This window comes from Drosophila melanogaster, chromosome X (assembly GCF_000001215.4).
Source record: "Drosophila melanogaster chromosome X".
Taxonomy (NCBI): Eukaryota; Metazoa; Arthropoda; class Insecta; order Diptera; family Drosophilidae; genus Drosophila; species Drosophila melanogaster.
In genome coordinates this window covers 10,116,166-10,139,735 of record NC_004354.4, presented here as the reverse complement: position 1 = coordinate 10,139,735, position 23,570 = coordinate 10,116,166, and the positions used below count along the sequence as shown (strand labels likewise).

Here is a 23,570-nt window from a genome sequence, read left to right as displayed (position 1 = left end):
GGACTTCTACTTTATTTATTACATTGGCTGTAGAGTCCACAGTTTTAGTGTCTATTAGACCCATTTTGGGTATACTAATTTTATATTTTGGAGAATAGAATAGAAAATTTCCTTTGTATATACTTTTATTTTCAGTTTTACTTATTTCATTTGTCTCTATAGACATTTATGTTTGGAATTATCTATTTATAAAATCTTTCAATGTTCGCAAGAGTAAAAAAAAATTGTATTTTACATTGTTGCCTGCCTGATTCTAGCTATGGCTTCACGGGCCATATTGGGTTAACAGGGCATAATAGTATATGCTCCGTTTTACAATATTTCTTACAATTTTTCTTATCTATATATATTTTATATTTACTTTATATTTATATATATTTATTATTATATTCTGCTGTTGATGATGCTCATCAGGTGTCAGCTGGGCGTCGCCGGGGGTGGCACGCTGACACTCCCTCGCTGCTGTCTATTTCTTCGCCGCTGAAGACGTCGATGGTCGCTCACAAGTCCCCAGGCAGTGGGGACTCCAGATTCCTTCGCAGCCAGGGGGGCAGGACTTCTTTGGTTTTGTTAATGCTGGTGCTGGTGCTGGACATGCCTGGTATTTTGGAACTTCATTAATTGTGGGTATATTTTTAATATTATCTGAGTGAGTTTTCTCGAGCTTATGGGTCTTTAATTCTTGCTGATATTGCAACAAGTGGTCTAGCTCTGCATGTAGCTTTAGAGCTTTCGACCAAACCGGTGGCGTTTGCTGACCGTATATTAGCCACCTTACGTGGGCTATACGTTTATTCAGCTTAGTTTTCAAACCGCCACGGTGTTTGCCCATACTCAATAGAACTCTACTCACTCAGATTTTTCCTTGGTTTTTGCAGTTCCATTTAATTAGTCCAGTCTTCTTCCAGTCCAGTGTTCCTTTGTTCCTTTGTTTTCACCAGCTTTGGTCAATTCGTCCAGCGTTGGACGACTGTCACGGTCGCCATGTAATGATGAACTCCAATTAAGAACACAAGTCCGTTTTAAGTTGAAGGCAGCCGTCGGGCTGACATATATTTATTCAATTTCTTCTTTTGATTTTTGAGTAGGCAGAAATGGTTCTGTCAGCTCAACGTCTACCGAGTCTCCCCGATTTTACAGTTTTTTATATATTTTGACTTAGGCTAATCCGCGTAGCTGCGCTGCCGGGTACGCCAGCAGCGGAGCGGCGTTCTTATGTATATCTTATATATCTAGGCTTATCGGGAGAGCGAGATATGTATGTACGTATGTAATATGTATTTGGTCGGCGTGTGAATGCTGACCATGCACTTATACTTTTTGCCTTCGAGTGGGTGATCATGTTACATCTGCCCTGGCCTAACTGCGTGCATAAACATAAACATAAACATAGCAACAAAGTGCTGCCATAAGTTAATATGCTATTTTATTTAATTGTTCTTAATATTGCATAGGCACATACTACAACTCAATCAAACTGAGCATTTGAATCCATCACCAGTTAATAAACATTCGTTTTGCTGCTCAGTAATAACATCGGTTTAATTACATTCAACATTGCATTGATGTCATTTCTCCCACCACCAATGGAACTGAGCTGGAAAAGCGTTGGGGAAATGAAAATGGGAAAGTAAGGGGGCGCGGAGCATCGACAATGCAGACAAGCTAGCAAGTGAATTAGTAAAGCGCTGTGCTGGTGAAACTCCTGCCATTTTCCACCCACTTTACCGCCACCTCCCATGTGTGCAAAGAACATTCATATTTAAACGCAGGCGAAAATGATTTGAATGATGCTCAGGAGAGTGACGAAGGGTAAGCGCTCTTTATAGAGTTTACACTGGCAAAAATAAGAAGAAGCTTCATTATGATATATTTCATATATTTATGTTACTTAAGTGATCTATTTAAAAATGCTCTAGACTAGAATATGTTTTTTCCAAGTGTTTAAACTTTCCTTGATTGCAATCCCTCACTTTGATTTATTGATTGACTACATCTCTTACAATTGCCAGGAAATTGTTTGTAGTGTGTGCGAGGCTTCGTTGTAGCTTCGTTTGTTTTTTGCATGCCCCGCGAAGCAGATTTGACCTCGCGTTCACCGGCGCCCATCAGCCAACAGCATTCAACATTCTACGTGCAACAACCCCCGGACTGTGACCATGTCCTATCTAAAAGTTAATCATGGCAACCTTTCATTCTATGAGCCCTGCTCCTTCTTCCCCGCCTTCTGATCCTTCTCCACTGGCTGTTTGGCCTGCGTAAATAAAGTTGCCCAGCTTCGCTGCTCGGGGATTTTTAATCAGCCAGCCGCATGCAGCATGCAACATGCAGCACGTAGTAGGAGCAGCCAGCAGGTTGCAGGTTGCAGGTAGCAGGTAGCAGGTGCAGCAGCGAAGGTCGCCAGACCCATGGCTCATGTAAAATAAATTTAATTTGTGCAGCGTATGATATTCATGAATACATTTTGGGGGCAACGAAAATGCCTGACGTTGATGTGACTTCATCTCTGGGCCTAAAACTCATACCACTTTCGGTTTAATGGAGCTCAGCAAACAAAAAAAAAAAAAAAACGTGCAGCCCATTTCATTTGAGGAAAATTTTGTGGCTGCCCCAGGGACCTACAAACATTGAAGAGATGAATTTTTCGCTAGTTTCTAGAATTATCTAGTCTACTGCATAATAATTACATTTATTCTTGAAGAATTCTATACAAATCCCACACTGGTTTATTGGTAAACTCGTTTCTTACCCTCTTATCCTCTTATGCTGGGTGAGCCCATTTCGACTGTCCGAAATGGAAGTAAAATTCCCAATCACTTTTCACTCGTTTCATTGTGCAATTTCCTTGAACCATCTCATTGTTGCTTTATTAGTTACCCCGTATATTTCTTGGCCATTTCAGCTGCCAAAAAGTGTAAAAGTGGAAATCAATGCCGGAATACGAGTACACAAGGCGCATTCAATGCCATTCCCTTTTCCTTTTCACAAAAGGGAAATTGTTTGCCAGCTCAGCTGAAAATCGCTTTACGCGAACGAGAACAAAAACAGTGAACTCAACTGAAGTGAAGTGAGGTGAAGTGAGCAGGAGCGATTCTCTATGAGAATCTTGGCGGGTCGGGGTCTCGATGGAAAGGAGAGTCAGACAATGGCGAAGGTCGGGACAAAAGGCGAACATCGTTAGCGGTTAAGGAAAAGCCATACCCCCATACCCACAACATGTGTGCTTGTGTGTAAGTGCGCAAGTGTGTGTGCAATTGTGTAATTGCGAGACGAAAGAAGAAAGTCAGCTCAGCTGCCTTTTTGCCGCTTCTTTACTGCTGAGTCAAGCTTATTGACACCTAATTGAGTCGCAGATTGAGGCATATATATACGTATATTGCACAATCACTCAGTCAATTAGCGATCAAGACTTGACTCCTGTGTCTTCTTAGCATAATAATAAAATGTGGATTGCATAATAAATTCAACAATTCGTCGCACTTAGTGCAAGTCAATTAGCCAAGCTCCTGCCTTAATTAGTTCCCAAACTTATGCCTAATGGACGAACTATGGCCAAAGTCTTGGCCCCAAGCAAAATATGCAAGAAAAAAAATAGATGGCAGCACAAGTGCACATTCAGGCGGAAAACGGAGCAGGACTGGCAGGAAAAGCGGCAAGGGGTGGGGAAAATTCCACGAAAAGTTGAGAGCAAGCTATGCCCGGCATTCTCGCAGACCGGGGCCAGTTGTTGCTAAAAAGCCTGGCTGAAAATGTGCGGAACACGCGGCGTATGCGTAATTTCATTCCTAACAAACGACAGCGGGACAAAAGCAGCTGGTGTAGGCGACCCCTGGCTAAATCCCGAAATAAAAAAAATAAAATAAAAAAAAAACGGGAAACAAATGATATCTCTGGCATTTTCTGTCCAAATAAAATGTTTCTATTCCCATCTGAACATGCAAAAAATAAAGCTGCAATCCTTTCAATTTGCCTCAACTCAAAAAATGCAATTCAATTAGCAGGACAGGCAAAAAAAAAGTGTAAAAAATGTTCCCAAAAATTCAGTTGTAAATTTCACTACAGTTAAAAATATAAACAATCTAAATAGTTTTTATTTCTATGTAGGAATCCATTTTATAATTAAGTATAAATTCTTATGAAGACATCAGCTTAAAATCTTCTTTAAAAGCGCCTAAAAAGAGCTGTGCAAATTTGGCCAAAAGCCCAAATAAAGGCACACACAACTTGCTTACAACACGCTGTACTACACCTAGTTGAATCTGTTGAATTATTTCACGATTATCTTCAGGGCGAATTTGGCCAGGACTCATCCTCCTCTTCACACAAGCACATGCTAGCACACACACACACACACACACACACACGGACACAACACCAACATTCTGACTGACTGACTGGCAGAGGCACAACACAATTTTTGGATCTCGAACCCAGCGAGCGTGCTGAGAAGTGCAAATTCATGCAAAATTTTATTAAAATCAGCCCCCAGGGGCCCGGTGAGGGGTTAAACTGGCTGCCGGCAGTTTCTAGTGCCAGACACGATGATTAAGGGTTAAGGACCAATGAGGGGAGGGGGGGGGGACTGGGTGACTGTGGGTGCATCAACTAAGGGCTAAGCATAATTCAATCAATTGCACATGGGAAAGAGGCAGAATAGAGCGCTCCAAAAAAAAAAAAGGAACAAAGTCAAGTTCTCATCCATTCTGTTTGCTTCTGTTTGAATAACCGCAAATTTCAATTTTCCGTTCATTAAAATTCGTGAATAGCACAAAACACACACACATACACACTACACACCAAATGTGGAAGCAGTGAAAGTCGGCTTTGGAAAAATTGTAACCCCTCAGCAAGAAACGCCCGGCGCCAGCCAACCAAAAATTCAGATCCAACATCCGCCCATCCAGTTGGCACATCCTTCACACGAAAAACGGAAAGTTCGGTAAAGATTTCACAAATTGGTTTTCAACAGAATGAAAAATTCATATACGTGCCGAGGCAGCGGGCGCAAGAGCCCAATTCAACCCAAATTCTTGAATCTCCGTTAATCGAAATCAAGGCCGCAAAGGTTGCGCCATAAAATGGGGGGCGAAAAAAAAAAAAAAAAAAAACTTAACTTATGGAGGTCCTTTTGAATCGAGAAACCTGTTGAAGAACGCCGTCAACGCGACTCTCACACCTGCTGCTCAACTCACCATTATAAATGTCTGATGCCGTGGGTATGTGCTCCGGATTGAAGCGATTCTCCAGATACGATAATATCAGATTCGTCTTGCCCACGGCTCCGTCGCCCACCAGGACGCACTTGATCGAAGGCTGTGGCTGGGCAATAGCTGTGGGTGAAGTCATAAATAATACATGCCAATTAAAATAATATATTTATGCCATTTTAATAGTTTAAACAAAACATCACACTTTTCTATTAACGATATGCGATTAAAATCTAAATTTACTAAATTTACATCCACACTTTTTTTAGATTATATTCAAAGTATGTAATATATTCATTGAAATGCCAAACATTTTGATTAAATTAGTTACATATTTTTTCAGTCAATTATCAAAGAGAACGAAATTTTCTTCAGCTGGCAGACAGATTCTTTAGTTTTGCAACCAACTTACCCTTTTTGCCATCCTTTTTGGCCGTTGTTGCGGCCTCCGTTGTTGCTGCGGCTGCTGCGGTTGTCTTCTTTGATTTACGCTTACGCAATAAGAATTTGGAGCCCTTGCCACTGCTGGCGGCACTTGTGTCGCTCAGCGATTGTTGCTACAAAAAATAAAAAAAAAATGTACAAAAAGAAAAACCAATTTAAATACACATTTTATACTGATAAAATCACTTAAATATACATGACATTTAAGAGCAGATTGAAGAGAACTGCCTACATTTCACTCGGTTGCATTTAGATTTCCATCAAAATTTGATTATTTCCCAGCCGCATTGCGCATACGCCTCGTGTGCCGTACAAATTTACCAAGAGTGGCAATTAAATAATGAAAGCCAACAGATTGAAACAGCTGTGTGTTTGTGTGTGTGCAAGTGTGAGTGTGTGTGTGTGTGAGTGTGAGTGTGAGTGTGAGTGTGTGTGTGTGTGGGTCGCATAGGTGTTAGCCATTTGGGGCTGGAGGGTTGAAGGAGGGTGTAAACTAATGCCTAGCGCGACACTTTTGCCTCGCCCGACTAATTTAATATGCACATATAAATTAGTCAAGAAGACAGCAGCTGCTCTTCTGGGAGACGAAAGCGGCAGATGAAGAGGGCGAAAAAAGGAGAAAAGAGGAGAGTGTAAGGAAAATGGAATGACTGACAGACGAATAAAAATAGCTGGCAATGGTGCAACAAGGGAATAGAAGACATTTTGTTGATTTCAGACGCATTGAGGTAACATTGCGTATACGCCACCGTCTCTACTTGCACTTTATAGTCGGCTTGAATAGGTATACCTTAAATTTATTTAAATTACTCTAGATATTGTTTCTATTTATTTCTCTACTTCACCTTAAATGATTCTTTAGTTTGCTCTTTGGAAAAATCTCTATTGAATTTCCTTTTATTGCTACTTAATTTACTGTTCAGTTTTTTTTCATTGCCAGCAATTATTGCACTAACAGAGTGAATAAATATTCAGTATGTTTGATTTATTCACTCAGCAGAGAAAGGGCAAATACAGTGTAAGCGTTTTTTTTAACAACAATTTAACAATTTAATTTATGAGCAACAGAACCGTTTGCAATTATTACTGTTTGCTTTTTGTTGTTGATTAAATCAAATCGGTTTATGATCAATGGAGTTATTAATGGAAGCTTTATTTTTAATAAAAAGGATCGATTTTAAAATACCTAGTACATTTTTATAAAACGAATTATTCAGCGAATTATTTATTACACAACATGTGATTTTGGCTCCAAATGTAAAAGTGCTTTAAATTATTTATATAATTGAAATAATTTAATTGAACTTCTTTCCAACTAACACACCCTAAATACCTTTTAAATTTTTCCGCTTTACAAGTTGCTGAACTGTTGCAAAATGGCACTTAATTTTTTTCACTAATTTAATCACATATTTTACATTGTTGATAGCCAACAAGCACGATAATAAATAATAAATAATTGAAGTGACGTTTGGTATTTTAAGATTGGCTTATATTGGTTTTGCGTTTAAAAGCTTTAACTCTGCATTTCGATTGCTGCTTGTTAATGGGTTAATATTGTCTGCTAATTTGTAGAAGGACACTTACTAATACAAAATGGGCACCAATTACCAATTACAAGTTAACTTATCGTTGGGCTGGAAAATCCGGCAGAAGTGTAAGTGTGTGTACCTTCCTGTTTTCCCCCAATATTGTTCTCGTTCAAGTGGCAAAACATATTTGCCAGACGCTATCTAAATCAATATCTAAATTGCTCTGCGTTTTGTCGTTGTCAACTTGAGAAGGTCCCTCCTCCCTCCTTTGCCGCCCCCGCTTTTCACTCCGTCTCCACACTTTTCCATCCTTCGCTTGCCATTTTCCGCTTGTTAGGCGATAATATCGCAGCCAGCAAGCACACGAAAGTGAAACTTGAAAGTTGGGGTGGAATGTGGCGGGAATGTCGAGAGGTCAAACAAAAATACAACACACACAATCGAGAGCAGCATTAAGACCAAAAAGGTTCGACCTTTCAGCGGAATTGAAAAGAATTGTTCAACAATCGGTCAATCTGGCAATTAACCTTTAAAGAACAAACAAACAAACAACTGCCATTATATTTGACTAATTTTCCTAGCCATTTTCATTATGGCCACAATTTCTCGCCTGTCCTCGATGTCCTCGTTGTTCAAACTTTTCCGGCCCATTATCTCAATCAACAAATATACATATATAAATATATATATATGTAAATATAAAAAATAAGGCCCACAGTAGACTAAGCCCCCTTTCAAATTAAATTAAAACGTCTGTCTCCGGCTCTCTTTCACTTAACTTCCTCCTTAAGCTGACTAAAAATAATTCCTTTATTTTTTGGCCATTTTTGGTACATAAAACCAAAAGTCAAAGCCAAGTTTCTCCTCTTGACAGCAACTTTGCTCGCAGCCAAAAGAAGGAAACTTTGCCATGTGCGTCTTAAACCAAATAAACCGCCCGAAAAACGTTGAGGGGCCGGCCATGTCAAAAACCCACTTCCTTGGGGTGCTGAAAACTTTTACATCTACTTCTCCTGGTATTTTCGGTCATCGTAAATATGCAACTTTTTAATAATTTCATTCGGCCATCGCTTCTCGTTGCTGAAAATACTTATGTACTTATAATTTTATTTCGAAATGGTTCCACCACTTTTTTTCCGTTTAAAGTTTGTCGCCTTAACCCTTGACTTTCGATTTTCTTTTTACGTTGGCCATGTCCCGTGGCGACCTCAAGTTGAGTCAAATAATTGTTGGAAAAATATTGGCTGCCTCTCAGCGGGTTAGCAATGTAAATAATAATTTTTTCCTTAGCCGAAAAACTTTTTTGGCCACATATATATGTATATATGTACATATGTACATAGTTGGGCAAATGGTCTTAAGGAAAATCTCCTGCAGAGACAAGAAACTTAGCAATTGCAGTAACAATGAGGATTAAATAAATCAGAACTAGAGAGCATGCGAGAAGTTATTCTCGCCATCAACTGAAAGTTGGGTGTTTTTATTCAAAAAGTTACTTCAACACAAAGTTGAAGCACGAAAAACCAAACAATAAAAAATGTAAGAATATTACCAGACAATGGAAATATGCTCGCAAAACTATAAAAGTATAGTTAGAGAAGAAGAAAGTTAATTACATTTTCTAATTCATAATATCATAAATATAGCAATATATAAAAAAAAACCTTGTGTAACAATCAATAAATTTACCCAAACAATGCTGAGACAATAGTATACATAAATGTTGGCCAACTTGTTACCATTCGGCCGACATTCGTGTTGTCATCCTGCCACTCTTGGCCATTAAAAGTTTTTGTTTTGGCCAGCATGTAAATCATGCTTAAAACACAAGGACAAGGCCACTTTAGCGTGTGGGTGGCGGGCAGTAAACTTGAAAAATGGGTCAAAGTTTCTATGCATACGAAGTGAAAACAGCTGAAATATATTCGAAGCAAAGAAATGAAGCAGAAAAACCTGGGATTTCTTGATTTTAACAAGCGACAAAAAAAAGGAATATTTAAAAAAGTACACAAATTGTTGACAACCGCCGCATGAATCCTAATTTATGTAAATTTTTTGTTTTGGCAAATAAAAAGAGATAGCTATGCTAGCTTAGACAGAGACAGAGGCATACGAGATCCATAAACTCATGTTTGGCAAATTGAATCAATAGCCACTTTTCTAAACTTCTCCCCCCGAAAAAAAACTCACATGGGACTAAACTTTTTTGTTAAATATATTACGAAAATTTACGCGTGAAAACCAGCTGCTGGCGGTGGAAGAAAATTCAATTGAAATTGATAGAATTATTATTTATGGATTATGGTTGGGTATGAAAATTTAAAAATTCACAAATACAATATATACACGTGTGTAAATTCAAAATTATTGTCACACTCAATTGGGTTGAGATTACTTTTTAGTAAAAGTGAAATAAAAATCACAATTTTGAAATATAAAGCGTATATTTGGTGGCCTGGATTTTCTGTTTTGCCATTTTTTCTCACTCAAGAATATTAACCCACTTCGCAAGCTTTTGACAGATGATATTTTTGAAATAGTTTACGCTCTTGTTGTTTTCCTACTTGGTATTCGTATTTACGTCGTAAACCAAAACCGAAATACCTAATTTCGTGCTGTTCGTGATTTTAAAAATTCTAATGGGACCGTAATGCTAGATCTTATGAAAATTACTATGCCTGCAAGTTTATTGGTAACCTCGTTTCTTTTTTTTTTTTGCCTTTGTTTTGATGCAACAGCAGCAGAAACTAATAAAATTGCGGTCTATTTAATGGCATTCCACTTATTGCCTCAAAAAAAACGGGGGACAAAAGGGGCGGAAATTGAGAGCGATGGGCGTGGCCGCGGTTACCACTAAAAGTACAACCGCAAAAACCGAAACTAAACAGCAGTGCAACAATTTCAGCGGACCAAATTCTGCACTCCAAAATGGACATGAAATTAGTTTTCTATTTTCGGCCAAAAAGTCAGAGGGGTGGAAAATGGAAAGAATGAGAGATAATAATAAAATTACACAATGATTTCCGTTTGTGGCCAATATTGAAAATACATATGGGAGTATTGGTAAGCTAAAGTAGTTATTAAAGTGCTAAATTGAGTACGGTATATAAGTTGTTAAAAGAATCACAAGAACAAACCGTTTTTAAAATTCGTAATAACTGCAACAACTACTATTCTTTAACAAATTCTTAGTCCCAGCAACAAGATAAATACAATTATGAATGAGTGTAATGTAAATCACTAGTAAGCTAGTGTGTCTCCGCCACTCCAGTTTGCCGCATTACTCATACGCCACGTTGGCGCGAACTATTCCACCTTTTTTACTGCAGTTAAACCTTTTCGCATTTATCTTGTTACACTGTCGCTGGCTGCTTTTTATTTTTCCCCAGCTGCCCGAGAGTATGCAGCGAAAATGAAAATGGTCCTTGGCCAAGTTAATTGGCTTTGCGGACGTTCGCAATTAATAAATGCATAAAAAACGATCTCGGGAAACGAGTAGAACACTACATCCGCCGAACGAAGTTTACTTGTTGCCAGGTTTTTGAGTTCATTGTTTCGGTTTATTGTTTGCCGGCTCTCTGTTCAGTTTTGCCGCTTTTGTTTGTTTGATTTTGGCGGCTCAAAAACGGAGTCTGCAGGTTGCACAAAGTGAAAAAACAAAACAAAAAAAAACGAAAAAAAAAATGATTGAAAATTCGGGCTGAAAGGGTGACAGACAACTGCAGCTGACATTGATGTCACTTTCTTTGTTGTCATTGTCAACAAATTGGAAAAGCTTTTCTACGTTCAAAAAACCAACGTGGAAAAATCGAAAAATGGAAAAATGTTAGTCTGCGGCCGCTGTTGTTGCATTAGCGCCACCACAGCGAATTGGTCAATTTCAATCAATGGCCAAAATGCATTCACGAATCGCAAAGTGCAACTGCAACTCTAGCACACTAATACGATACAATAAAAGCCGCACGCGGCAACCACATTGAATTGTCATTGACAGGCAGACGGACGGACAGGCAGACAGACATCAATGGCGAGTGGCAAAGGGAAATTGTCTAAAAATGGAAATAGTCAAAAAAAAAAATACTACAAAGTGTTTAAAATAATGTGAAATATAGGAAATGGAAAATATGGAAAACGTTTTAATGCACATTTATAGGTTTTCAATATTTAAATTTCGCATTTGCAAACATTAACAGGTTCCACTTAAATTTGCCAAATTGATTTAAAGAGTTTCACCAGCAAAGTAATACAAATAAATAGCAGCAAATTTAGACAAATGCATATTTATTAACACTCAAACGTATTGCGTATGTATTCAACTAAAAATACAGGCTATAAACTACATTTCAAAGTTAACATTGCAATTGATACTGTGATTTTTTTTTTGCACAGCTTTAAATTGGGCAACTTCAGTTGTTGCTTAAACTGATCTATTTTAAAATCATGAGCGGGTTGGTAATTATTTTACAATACCAACGGTTTTCTGATTGTATTCAGAGATTTTTGTCTTTTTCCAATGGATTTACTTACTTTGCCAGCTCACATGGTAAAAACACAGTGCAACAATAATTCAGCACTTGAAGCTTTCTCTGCTCCGATTGCTTCAGTAATGAATGCCACACCGCATCTAATCCGGCAATATCTGTAAGCCTTAACCCTCTTTGCTGCCTTAACCCAAGCGCTGCCTTCCGTGCTTTTGCTGCCACGACACATTGATTTGGCATCTGGGAGCCAGAGAACCAGGGAGCAGCAACGACATGGGGCTTAAGGCGACTTTGAGAGACCCGCTTGACAGTTAGATAAGTTGCCAACTGGCAAATGCAACATGCAACACGGCAGATTAACCTGCAATCCACAAACACACACATCCACACATTGCCCATTCCCAATCCACATCCCCAATCCGCCCGGTGCTTCTACCTTTCGGATTTGGATCCGTATCTCTATCTGTCTGTCTGTCTGTCTGTCTGTCTGTTTCGTGCTGTGCTCTGTGTCATAATTAAAAATTCAGCAAATTACACATGCAACGACTGCGATGACAGCCGTCTCACTCTCGCTGCCGCAAAAGTACACCTGCGGTCGTGGAGTTAGTAGCATGCATTTCAAATTAAACTAGTTCAAATGCAACAGTTAAATTGAAACTGATTTAGAAGTGATAATCATGGCCACAAATTTTTTAATTTATTATATATTAATGGAACGCAATGTTGCATATATACATTCATAAAATATCTCTTTTTATCTCTTCTTGTTTTAATTACCCCTATAAGTGTGGCTATCTTGTTCGAATTCCTGTTCAGATTTAAATACCCATAGGATCCTTGCCACAATTGTCGTCATATATCCACCCATCTCTTTCGCATTGCAACTCTGAAGATGACGACCCCAATTTTGCACTTAACTGGCAAACTGAATGCCACAGCCAGCCCACTCGTGTGGCAGATGTCTCGCCACAGCACCCGAGAGATAGAAATATATATATATATATCTGCACATATATATATGCCCGATTTTCACAGCGGGAGATATAGATATGTAGATGCATCTGCTTTTATGCCAGCCCATCAGGTTAATTAAACCCACTCCCGGGGACACAGCTCGGCATTAAGATTGCCCAAATGGAGCCAGCGGAATCGGATCATGGAGGCAACTCAAGTTCCGAGACACCTTCAACTTTCCCAACTGCAGAAAAAGGCAGGGCCATAAAACCAAACGTAAACTCGATGTCGGCGGTCTGGGCGCCAAACTTTTTAATCAAATAATGCAACAGGCACATGTTGTTTGCTGGCATCACGCGGGATGGCGATGGTGAGGTGGAGGTGGTGGAGCTGGTGGAGCTACGGACCCAGTCCAGATGCAGCATTAAGTGGTGTCCCAGTGTCCAAGAGTCCGGTTGCGTTAGTGTTTGTCTTATGCATTTGTGTGTTGTCTCATGGTCGCTGAAACCGGCCCGGTTGGTCAGAGAGCACCTCGGCATTTGGCCAGCCAGTTGGTCGCGCCAGGTTGCATTTTACCTGGCCACTCCGCCACTTCACCACCTCCACCACCACCACCAGCATTACTACCATTACCACCCAACACCAACACCCCCTGCCAGCCACCAAACACCCCCATATATACACACCACCGATTTGCTACTTTAACTTTGTCAGACAGTGCGACGACGCGGCCAAAACAACTTAACTATGTGGCAACAACTATGGTAGTAACAACCACTCTACATAGAAAAAAAAACAATCGTTATTTTATGTTTGTTGTATGTATGCAAGAGCTAGAAGATTTCAAGTGTGTGTTCTCTATGTATATTAGAAACATTTTGCTCAGTGCATCTGCAACAGTGATTTCAATTATCCAAGTTGCAACAGCCGACAACATTTGCAGCTGCGGCAGACAACAAATTTAACTCGAATTTTTTGTTTTCGGCCAGTCCTTTGCGTTGTTTTTTTTTTTTTTTAGCTAAAAGGTAAATTGATCTTAAGTGGCATAATTTTCAATGCAATGCTATACCAAAAACAGTGAGAAAAAAGCTCTAAAGTAGCACAGATATATAAGAATAGCAATCAGTTCAGCAAACGCAACGGGCCAAACAGAACGGGTAAGTCAGCAATATTAGACACTGACCTACAGGTAAATTTCAATTCTTTGTTCATTTCATGTAAGTAATAGTTAATTAGTCAGTGAATGGGTTAAAAGCTACATTCTTACAATCTATCCTTTAATTCATTTCCGTTTAATTGTGACTCATAATTGGTGCTGATTCATTCAACTTCACCCTTTGTTGGCTAGTGTAATCGATATTGCGCTACTTATCAATTGCCCATTGAGCTTGCAATGCCAAAACAAAATGATTCTCATTGAGCCAACCCCCCCCCCCTTTTTTTTCGGCAGACTCATGTCTCATGTTTGTTGTTGCCCGATTTATATATGCGATATATATGTATGCATATATATGGTCTGGTCTGTGGCCGTGTAATCGAAGACGATTTTTCGCAATTCGATCGAACAAAAGTGGCTCGATGTTTGATCGTGTTGGCGCCGTTTTTAGACCGCAACCTTGTATGCCATATATAGAACGTATGTGTGTATAGTGTATGAACTGGAGTGCTGACCGAAAAACCTCAATAGTGTCCTTAAAAAAAAACCACATTATGCTCAGCACAACGAACAACACACACACACACACAATCATGTGTGTACTTCATTTGCAGTGCAAATGGACGTTTAAGATGACCTGAAATCAGGCCATAAATCCGATTCAGCCATTGGGCAGAAAATCATTTCGGTCTGTTATCCTCCTATCCTCCAGTTCGTCTCGTTATCATTACCTGCCTCGTTTCATACCTCGCTCCATATTTTATGCTAATCCTACTGTTTATTTGCTCATTCTGGCAATCTGGGAAAGTAGTAGCGTAATTAACACACAAATTGCATGTATCCGTCCGTATCTAACATGCACTCAGCTTTCTCCACCAAACTCAGCCCCTTTCTCCGGCCATTTCTTCGGCCCGTTCTGGTTACCTCTGTCTCTTCGTAGAGATTTCCTATTAAAATTTTCCAAAGTGTTGACGTTGAGTGCCTATCGCCCCCAAAAATAAAAAAATTAAAACAAAGCAAAAGCTAAAGAAAACTATAAAAAACCTAGTAATTATAAAGTGCATCTAGATCTTAAATACCCTTCCAAAAAAAAAAAATAATAGCAAATCATCTATCGCAATCAAAGCAACCACAACTATTGTAAATATTGTAGTGCCTGCATAATATATTCATGTATGCTTCAACTTAGCCAATTTAAAGTAATATAAATGCCATTAAAATTGCATAATTAGTATACCCATAAAAATGATATTCGCAAATGGCGAAAAGGCGGAAAAGTTGCAGCAGAAGAAGCGGAATATCAGTCCGACAATTAACCAACTTAAGTGTAATTACGAAATTTTCTTTTTCCTTCGCTTCAGTTTCTACTTTTGTGGCTTTCCCCACCCGCGCTCGGTACATTTGGCGACTTTTGCGGTTCCCATTGGGGTGAAAAGTGCCGAAATGGGGGGAAAACTGTGGGAAAAGTGTGGGAAAAGTGGGCCGGTTGGGAGTCTGGAGTGGTGTAAAGTGCATCCACATCAGGGTTAAAACATTTCATTAGCGTAATTTGCCTTTTAACTGGGCCCAGACACATTCGAATTCGACCAGGCCAATTTGGTCTCATTACAGGCAAGGCGATTTTTTATTTCGAGTATTTCAATCCATTGAAAAGACTTTATTGTTTAATATGTTTAATTTAAATTTCAAACTGTTGGTCCAACAAATTCCCCAATTTCTGCTACTTTTCTATTTTGTAGTTTTTTTTTCTCATTTCCTCTACGATGTTATTTAATTTCTTAATAGAGCGATTTTTGGCCGCTCCTTTCTTAATTTCGCTCACACTTGCTATTCATGAATTAATTTCATTATTAATGTACGAAATGTGTTTCAATCCAAAAAAGGATTCCGTTGCGCGAGAGAATGAAAAGCAGAGCGACGTTAAAAGGCTCTTACATTTTATTTGAGCAACACATTTTAATTTGCTTGGCTTTAATGGGCCAAAAGTTGCACGGTTGGAAAGTGTCGGCGGTGGCGGATGGAGAGAGTCCTGAAAGGTCCTGAATTTCCTGCTGCTCCTGCCTGGCTGGCTGTTGAATTGAAAAGCTCAGCCAGACACAGGCTCAGACATTGACGGGCTTTGTCTTCGTGCAGGTGTTGTGCTTGGTAGTTAGACGGTAAGAAGACTTTTACCTGCACCATCGCACCATCGCATCATCTTAACACCCACTGACCATTTATCAGTCTGGCAGTTAAACGAGGAGCTGAGCACCTTTTGGCCATTATCAAAATAGACAGGCGACGTTCCGATGCGAAATGCTGAAAGCAGTTGCCATTCGAACGGCAGCAAAAAAAAAACAACTTGCAACACCCACGCCAGCAGCAACAACGGTATATTCTTAACGCAGAGTGCGGTAAAAAAAAAAACCAACACATTGTTGTGGCAAGAAAAAATTGAAGAAGAACACTACACAATCGATTGTTAGTTTCTTGGTTTGCATGGCATGCTGCACAATTTTTCTCATAACCCTTCCCCCAAAAAACCAAAAAACCAACTATCCAACCCACTTTTCTGTGGGAAAATCCCGAACGAAACTCAACAAAGAGGTTTTTTTTTTCGTTTTTGGCCAAGGCTTTTTCGCACACCTGTCCAGGTGGTAAATTTGTAGCTTATGTTGACTTTTGCATGGCAACATTAAAATGAATAATATCTAGTTAAGCTCCACACGATTTGTTAAATATTGTTTTAAAGTTAAATAATAGGATATGCAGACTTACCAGTGGGCTTCGACTAATCACAGATTGTTGTTTCAGCTGCGGAGGAGTTGGTGGCAGTGGGTTGCTTCCATAATCCGTGACCTGCTGCTCCGGTGCAATGCCAAAGATGAAGGGTCCTCCACCTACTCCTAGTGCCACTCCTGATCCTGATCCTGTTCCGCCTCCACAACCACCGGCAATGATGGGCGATGAACTTTCCTGGACGGCAGGACGACGCATGCAAAAGTCATCCTCGAAGCGGGAGGCAAAAAGACCAGTGGCATGACCGGGATTATCCGGATAATATCTAGTGGGCGAGGAGGTGGACGTGGTGTGCGAACTGCTGCAGTTGCTCGAACTGCTCGAGCTGACCTGGCCACCCGCGGTGCCGGGCAGCATGACCAAACCAGTTTGGCGATCAAAGCAAAAATCACTGGATTGAGCCGTTGGCGACGGTGGACTGCCATAGGGATAGCCAATGTGTGGACTCTGAAGGTGTTGATTATATTGCTGGGACAGGGCATCGAAGTCATTGAATCCATGCAATCCCTTCGCGCTATCCCGTTTCTGTTGCTGCACATATGGTGAGATGTATGTCCTTAGTGGCGGCAATGGTGGCAGATTCTGCACTTGCATCCCAGACTTTGCACCCTTTTTACCCACACTCATCACAGTGAGTTGCGGTCGCCTGTCGCCCAAAAGCGGTCTCTGCGAATTGTTATACGGATGGTTGCGCTGCATACAGGTGTCCTCGTAGTCATCCTGATCCTGGTCATGATCCATCAGATCGTGACAGTCGTAGGTGGCCTGCAGGTGCTCATAATACTTGAGACTCTTCATATTCGCATTTGGTGGCGGCAGAGGTGGTGGTTGCTGTTGCATATGTTGTTGCGGTGCTGTTAGTGGTTGCTGTTGCTGTTGCTGCAGATGCTGTTGCTCCTGATGCTGTTGCGGATTGCCCGGGGAGTCCAGAATCTCAATGCCACCCGTTGTCACGCCCCCAAACAGCTTGGCCAATTTCACAGTCATCTCTCCTGCGTGCCAGAGTTGGCAAAACTTTTTCAATTAAAATGTTGCCCAATGCCAAAGACAATGACAGTTGGCTGGGGAGAACGACGACGATGGCGATGACGACACAAGTTTGCCACAATTTTCCACCAGTTTGCGTTGCTGCAGGAGAGTCAAAGAACGAGAATTTGTACATATATATTTGAAAAAGATTCGCATTTATTGGCAGTAAAATTCATATATACATATAGGAAATAGCCTAGTATTTCGCAACTCTTTTGCATGTTGCAGCTGTTGTACTTCTGATTGCACCTCCTTTGAGCCAAGAACCAGTAACGGAAACTGTAATGGGATATGTCAGCCACAATTGCAACTTTAGTCACCAGAGCAACATCAGTTGATGCAATTGTTGCAGCCACAGCGGAAGCAAGAGGAGGAGCTCTTAGCAACTTATGTTATTATAGATACAGTAACTGTAACAGGAACCACAAACAACAGGAACTATAACAACCAGAATCTCTGTCAGCAGCAGAAAAATGAACAAAAAAGAAATGCAGTCGAATTGTTACAAAGAAGTGTCACAGCTTGCTGTTGTGTTCACAGTTTAACTAGAATCGATGATCATCGGAAATCAGCTAAAATTACTTTTGGAAACGTTTTGATATTAATATTTGATATTTTCATCATAGAATAGCTAAAAAATGATCTTGAAGCAAAAAGAACGATTGTTTTATACAGCTAATTATCAATTCTAACGATCCCTATTATTTTTTGAAAAATTTAGGAAAATTACCGAAATTAAAGAAAAAACAAATAGGCATTTTTATCATAACTTGCTTAAAAATTATCATAAAGATGAAAGAATAACAGTTTTGAGCAGCTAATTGCCAATGCTAAACATCCCTATCACTTTCTGGAGGATTTTGGAAAATTAATTTTTGGGTCAATTTTTGCATTTTTTGTAAGGGGTAACATCGTCAAAATTTGCAAAAAATGGCCAAAAAAATAAATTTCCATTTGTGGATACAGTTCGATTAGGAATTTAAATACAAGCTCAACGATGTATGACATTCCATATTCCGACAATTATTTTTAAAGTTGTTGCAAAAAAACCGATTATTTGATGTCTGAAATTCGGAAAAACGGATTTTGCTAAAATCTTTATATTTACAAACGGAATTTTCGTCATAACTTGGCTAAAAATGCTCATATAGATGTAAGAATAACTGTTTTGAGCAGCTAATTATCAGTGCTAACGAACCCTATCACTTTCTGGAGGATTTTGGAAAATTAATTTTTGGGTAAATTTTCGCATTTTTTGTAAGGGGTAACATCATCAAAATTTGCAAAAAATGGCAAAAAAATTTAATTTCAATTTTTGAACACAGTTTGATTGGAAATTTTATTACGAGCTCAACGATGTATGACATTCCATATTCCGACAATTATTTTTAAAGTTGTTGCAAAAAAACCGATTATTTGATGTCTGAAATTCGGAAAAACGGATTTTGCTAAAATCTTTATATTTACAAACGGAATTTTCGTCATAACTTGGCTAAAAATGCTCATATAGATGTAAAAATAACTGTTTTGAACAGCTAATTACCCATGCTAACGAACCCTATCATTTTCTGGAGGATTTTGGAAAATTAATTTTTGAGTAAATTTTTGCATTTTTTGTAAGGGGTAACATCATCAAAATTTGCAAAAAATGGCAAAAAATTTGAATATCCAGTTTTGAACACAGTTTGATTGGAAATTTTGTAACGAGTTCAACGAGGTATGGCATTATATATTTGGACCATTAATTAAAATGTTCTGATAAAAAAACCGAATATTTTTTTCACTAAAAAGACAGAGGATCGATTTTTTGCAAAGAATCAAAAGTCTCAATTTTTGAATAAAGTTCGTTTGGAATTTATTTACGAGCTAAGCCTTCCTTAGCAATCCACATTTAAAAATTTTGATAAAATAACACGCCACAAGTAACGTTTTTATTAATATAAAAACAAATAAACTTGATTGTGAGCAAATGTTTTCTTACAGACAATTTAACAACAAGCTACATAAATGCTGAAAATTGAAACTGAAAGTGCAACTCCAATAACAACAGCTACAATTTTGACACTGCAACAATAGGGCAGCAAACAAAAAACAACTAAATTGCAACGTCAGTGGCATTATTTTCCACATATCGAACAGCCATAAAACTGTCAATTCCACATGGAAAAAAGTGCGCAGTGCCCTTACTCTTGACCCACGCAATGCAGCTCCGTTGAAGAAATTTCCATAAAGTTAGAAAAGAAAGTTTAAAATAAAAAAGGGCGAAAATATAAGAGTGAGGAGCAACCGCAGGAGCCAAAGGAGAAGAACCACGGCAACTGTCAATTAAACGCATCCTCCCCCCCCATTGACGTCATAATAAAATGTCATAAAAACAAATAAGAGAACAAAAACCTGTCAGCCGAAGAAGAAAATGGCTGAAGGAAAATAAAGGTAAAATGATTCGCCCACGCTTATTTTACAGCACTTTTTCATCTCAGCTGTCTTTTTTTTTATCGTTACCCTTGCTGCGGTCGTTGCAACGAGAATTTTGGCACATAGCTGACTGCATCGAAATGACAATGGAGTGTGAGGTTGGGAAAAGCGGAAGACACAGAAATAACACGAAAATGTTTTGATAAAAAACTGTGTTTCAAAGGATTCTAATGCCTTATAAGGCATAAATGTTGAATGTATAGCAGTTGATCAGATATGCAAGCAAGTCAAACACAACTTGATGATACACCATCGGTGTTCCTATATATGTATGTATGTATTTAAATCTCCTTTTGAGCCTCTCATCGCATTGGATTCTATTCCATCGCCCTCTAAATTGTTTCCATTTGTATTTGCTTACCATTCCATTTCCCGCCTCGGACTCGGTGTGTACATGTCATAAAGTTCACTTTTTTTTTTGCCTTTCCACACTGACACTGACTTGTTTGCCGGGTTCTCGGCCCTTGGTTAACATGGTCGAGTGCATCTTTTGCTTGCCAATTTCCCCAGCTCCCCATTGCCCACTGTTCGCCGTTGATTCCATATCATTTTTAATTTTGTAACCAACCCATATACCCCGGACAGCTCCTCCACTCCGCTCAACGAGCATGTTGTACGTGGTGCTTGTCAAACAAATGCTACAACAGCAGCAGCAACATCAACCATGACAAACAGCAAAATAAAAACAATGAGCAAAACACCGAACACAGAACAAAACAGAGACTAAATTGAAATTGCAGCTGAAAGCAGGGATAATAAAACATAAGACAATAGGTCGACGTTTAAAATACGCTACAAATCGGAGGTTTGTGCAAGCTCCTGGATAAACTCCTCAAAATATGTATATTTTTCAGTTCAACATATTACTTACAATGTTTAATAACCAACAGTTCTATCATAAGTTTTCAAAGTAATGGATAATGGAAAAAAGACGCAACCATTTTCAATTTGCTCTTAGGCAGAAGAAATAAACAAAAACTAGTGTTATTGGCTTTGGCGAAAAGCAGAAGAACTTAAGTGAAGACTAAGTCAAAGCAGTCAAAGCTTCGAAATAAAGTTATAATTACTTTATAGATCTTAATCAACTGTAAAGTTAATTAATTAAATTCGCATACTAAAAATCTTTAATACTATTGGAAGCTACTTTTTTGCCATTTAAATGTAATGATGCTTCCAGCCAATAATAGTATTCGTACCACTGTGCCACTTGGACCACATCCAAGCGAGGTGAAGAAGATTTACGCTGGAGAAAGTGGGGAAAAGGGAGCAGAAGAGCGTGTCATGGAGGAGTTGCAACAAAAAAAAATATTTAAAAAAAAACCCCGACACAACAACAGTGTTGGAGAAAAAACGCTGTCCAGTCTCGTCGTTTGCCGTTGATTGTGTGGCGCAAATGTTAATGAGACAAAAAGATGTCAAGGATAAAAAGGGCAAAAGGTTGGGTTGGAGCAAAAATTAAGAGGAGTATCCATAGGATGATGACTCAAAGGAGACAGGAGGCAGGAAGACAGACGTCGAAAAAGGGCCATTGAAAGCTGACTTTTTCACAGGCTCTCCACAGCCCATTTGCGACGATCTCTTCTGGCCAAGTGAGCTAACTTGCTGCCCTTCTGGAAATTCCATCTCATTATCTTCACAGTTAGCTTCTGTGCCACTTGTGCGTTTGCCAATAATTGCATTAGCCAGCTGATATGGCTTATAACTAGAAAACAACCAGTGTGAAAGGCATATCCACTTAGTATAATTATTCCTTTGCCACATTGGAAAGTTTTAAAAGTGGAGTTTTTTACACTTTATACCTATTAACGAGAGCTCGATTAGTTTAGACTGCACTTTTTGTATTAGCCTGCTGTTGGATTAATGTTGGCATAAGAATGATATCCATTGGATAATCACTTAGGTGAATCGCTATTAGTTTCCTTCTCGTACGACTTTGTCACTTTGCACATAATTCGATAAACTTTCCGCTTAATGCAGTTGCTGAAGAAATTTAAAAAAAAAGAAGAGGCCTCGTCGTCTTTTCTTCTTCTTCTTCATGTTTAGGCCCTGACCCTGACAATTGGCATACTTTGAACCCCCCTGTTTTAGCCCAACTCTTTTATTTTCCTGCAGAGCCAACGAAACTTTCCTTGCAAATTCTTTGACCAGTTTGAGCTGCCGCTTTTTCTTTATTGTTTTTGTTCTTTTCTGTTGCTGTCTCATGTGGCAGAGAGACGTGACAGGAAATGGCCAACAAAACAAATGGTGGCATTGGGTGGTAAAAAGGGGAATGAGGGGAATAAAAGCCAAGACTGAGTCAGTCAAGTGCAGTGCAATGAATAACTTGCCGCAGCAAATTAGCCTCGTAAATTAGCAGCGCGCACAAGAATAGGCAACAAATCATTGGCAGAGAAAGAAAAAAAGAACTTTGTAAACATAGGTAAATGGAAAAACTTGGACAAATTGCGAAATTAATTATAAACTATCTAATGTATACCATACAATAATGTAGAACGCTGAGATTCTGAGGTGAGTTTGCTTGTATAATTTAAATTCCTAAGCTTCTTACTAGTCACATCGATATATATACATATATATATATATATTTTTCCCCCTGGTTAATTTTGTGCCAGCCTCTTTGAATTTAAATTTTCCGCTCATCATATTGTTATTAAGCCGCTTTCCATTCTCTTGGTAATCTGGTGAATAAATCTGCCAACATTATGCACTCATCATAATGCGTCTGCTGGTCTTTAATTTGTATTCATTGTTATTATAGTCCCCGAGTACACAGAAACTGAATGAATGAGCGATGAATGTTTAATGAGGGCGATGCGCAAAAATCGTATTGCAATCGAGAAATTCACGCATATGATTTTCATCTAAATTATTTGCAAAAATAAATAGAATGGCTTGAAATTTTAATCTACACGTTGGTTGGTGGTGGCCCTGCATAATAGATGGCTGGTAATTTAAGCAACTACTTATTTTGTTGTAATTGCTGGTCGAATAAACCCATTTGTGTGTATTCTAATCTCTTACTGTTGACGGTGTATCTATATCTCTGCAGGTGTAAAATTTGAACAAATAAATCTGGGAACCAAACCGGTTTCATCACCATCAGGCATCCTTTGAGAACAATTGAGCAGTTTTGAGGAGAGCAGGTAACCGCTTTAGATAACCCATACAAATTATGAGATACATTTCGGGTGACTACGTATCTATGGGATACAAGACAATAGCCGAGAAACAGCTGTTGTTCCGGATCTCCACTATTCTATTCTATATACCTTGATTCTTTTGTTACTGAAAATTGATTAGGTTCTTCCCGAGCAGCTGCTGCGCTTCTACAGTTTTTGCTCGCCCTATATTTTTTGATGTTTTCCTTTCCGTTTGATTTTCTTAGCGAGTGAAGCGATTTCGTATTTGTTCAGGTTTTAAATATACATCTTTTTTCCGCAGGTGTATTGCAACAATTAAATGTCATTGCAGCAAAAGTACAAGTATCTTACAGATACGGCACAGCTTCTTGGCT

The 23,570-nt window shown here is 39.0% G+C and overlaps 1 protein-coding gene and 1 non-coding gene across 5 annotated transcripts in view, besides 1 other annotated feature; one reads left to right on the top strand and one right to left on the bottom strand.

The window, feature by feature from the left end:
- Nucleotides 1-1,466: part of a mobile genetic element that runs on past the window's edge.
- The window catches only part of RhoU, a 62,350-nt gene that overhangs the window by 9,141 nt on the left and 29,639 nt on the right, over nucleotides 1-23,570 (bottom strand). For 2 of the 3 annotated variants that reach the window (NM_001042801.2, NM_001298144.1), the window contains 3 exons: nucleotides 16,532-17,680; nucleotides 5,620-5,764; nucleotides 5,193-5,330 (listed from right to left, as the gene is read on the bottom strand). In NM_001042801.2, the coding sequence (NP_001036266.1) occupies nucleotides 5,193-5,330; nucleotides 5,620-5,764; nucleotides 16,532-17,539 (1,291 nt within the window). In that variant the 5' untranslated portion in view covers nucleotides 17,540-17,680. Of the gene's footprint in view, nucleotides 1-1,410; nucleotides 1,838-5,192; nucleotides 5,331-5,619; nucleotides 5,765-16,531; nucleotides 17,681-23,570 lie in introns of those variants that run through there. The other variant, NM_001042802.2, reaches the window with a different exon arrangement.
- The window catches only part of asRNA:CR44894 (antisense RNA:CR44894), a 94,235-nt gene that overhangs the window by 68,839 nt on the left and 1,826 nt on the right, over nucleotides 1-23,570 (top strand). The window contains exon 4 of one of the 2 annotated variants that reach the window (NR_123854.1): nucleotides 16,568-18,047. The exons of the other annotated variant lie outside the window; for it this stretch is intronic. This is a non-coding gene — a non-coding RNA (antisense RNA:CR44894). Of the gene's footprint in view, nucleotides 1-16,567; nucleotides 18,048-23,570 lie in introns of those variants that run through there. 2 annotated transcript variants of the gene reach the window in all.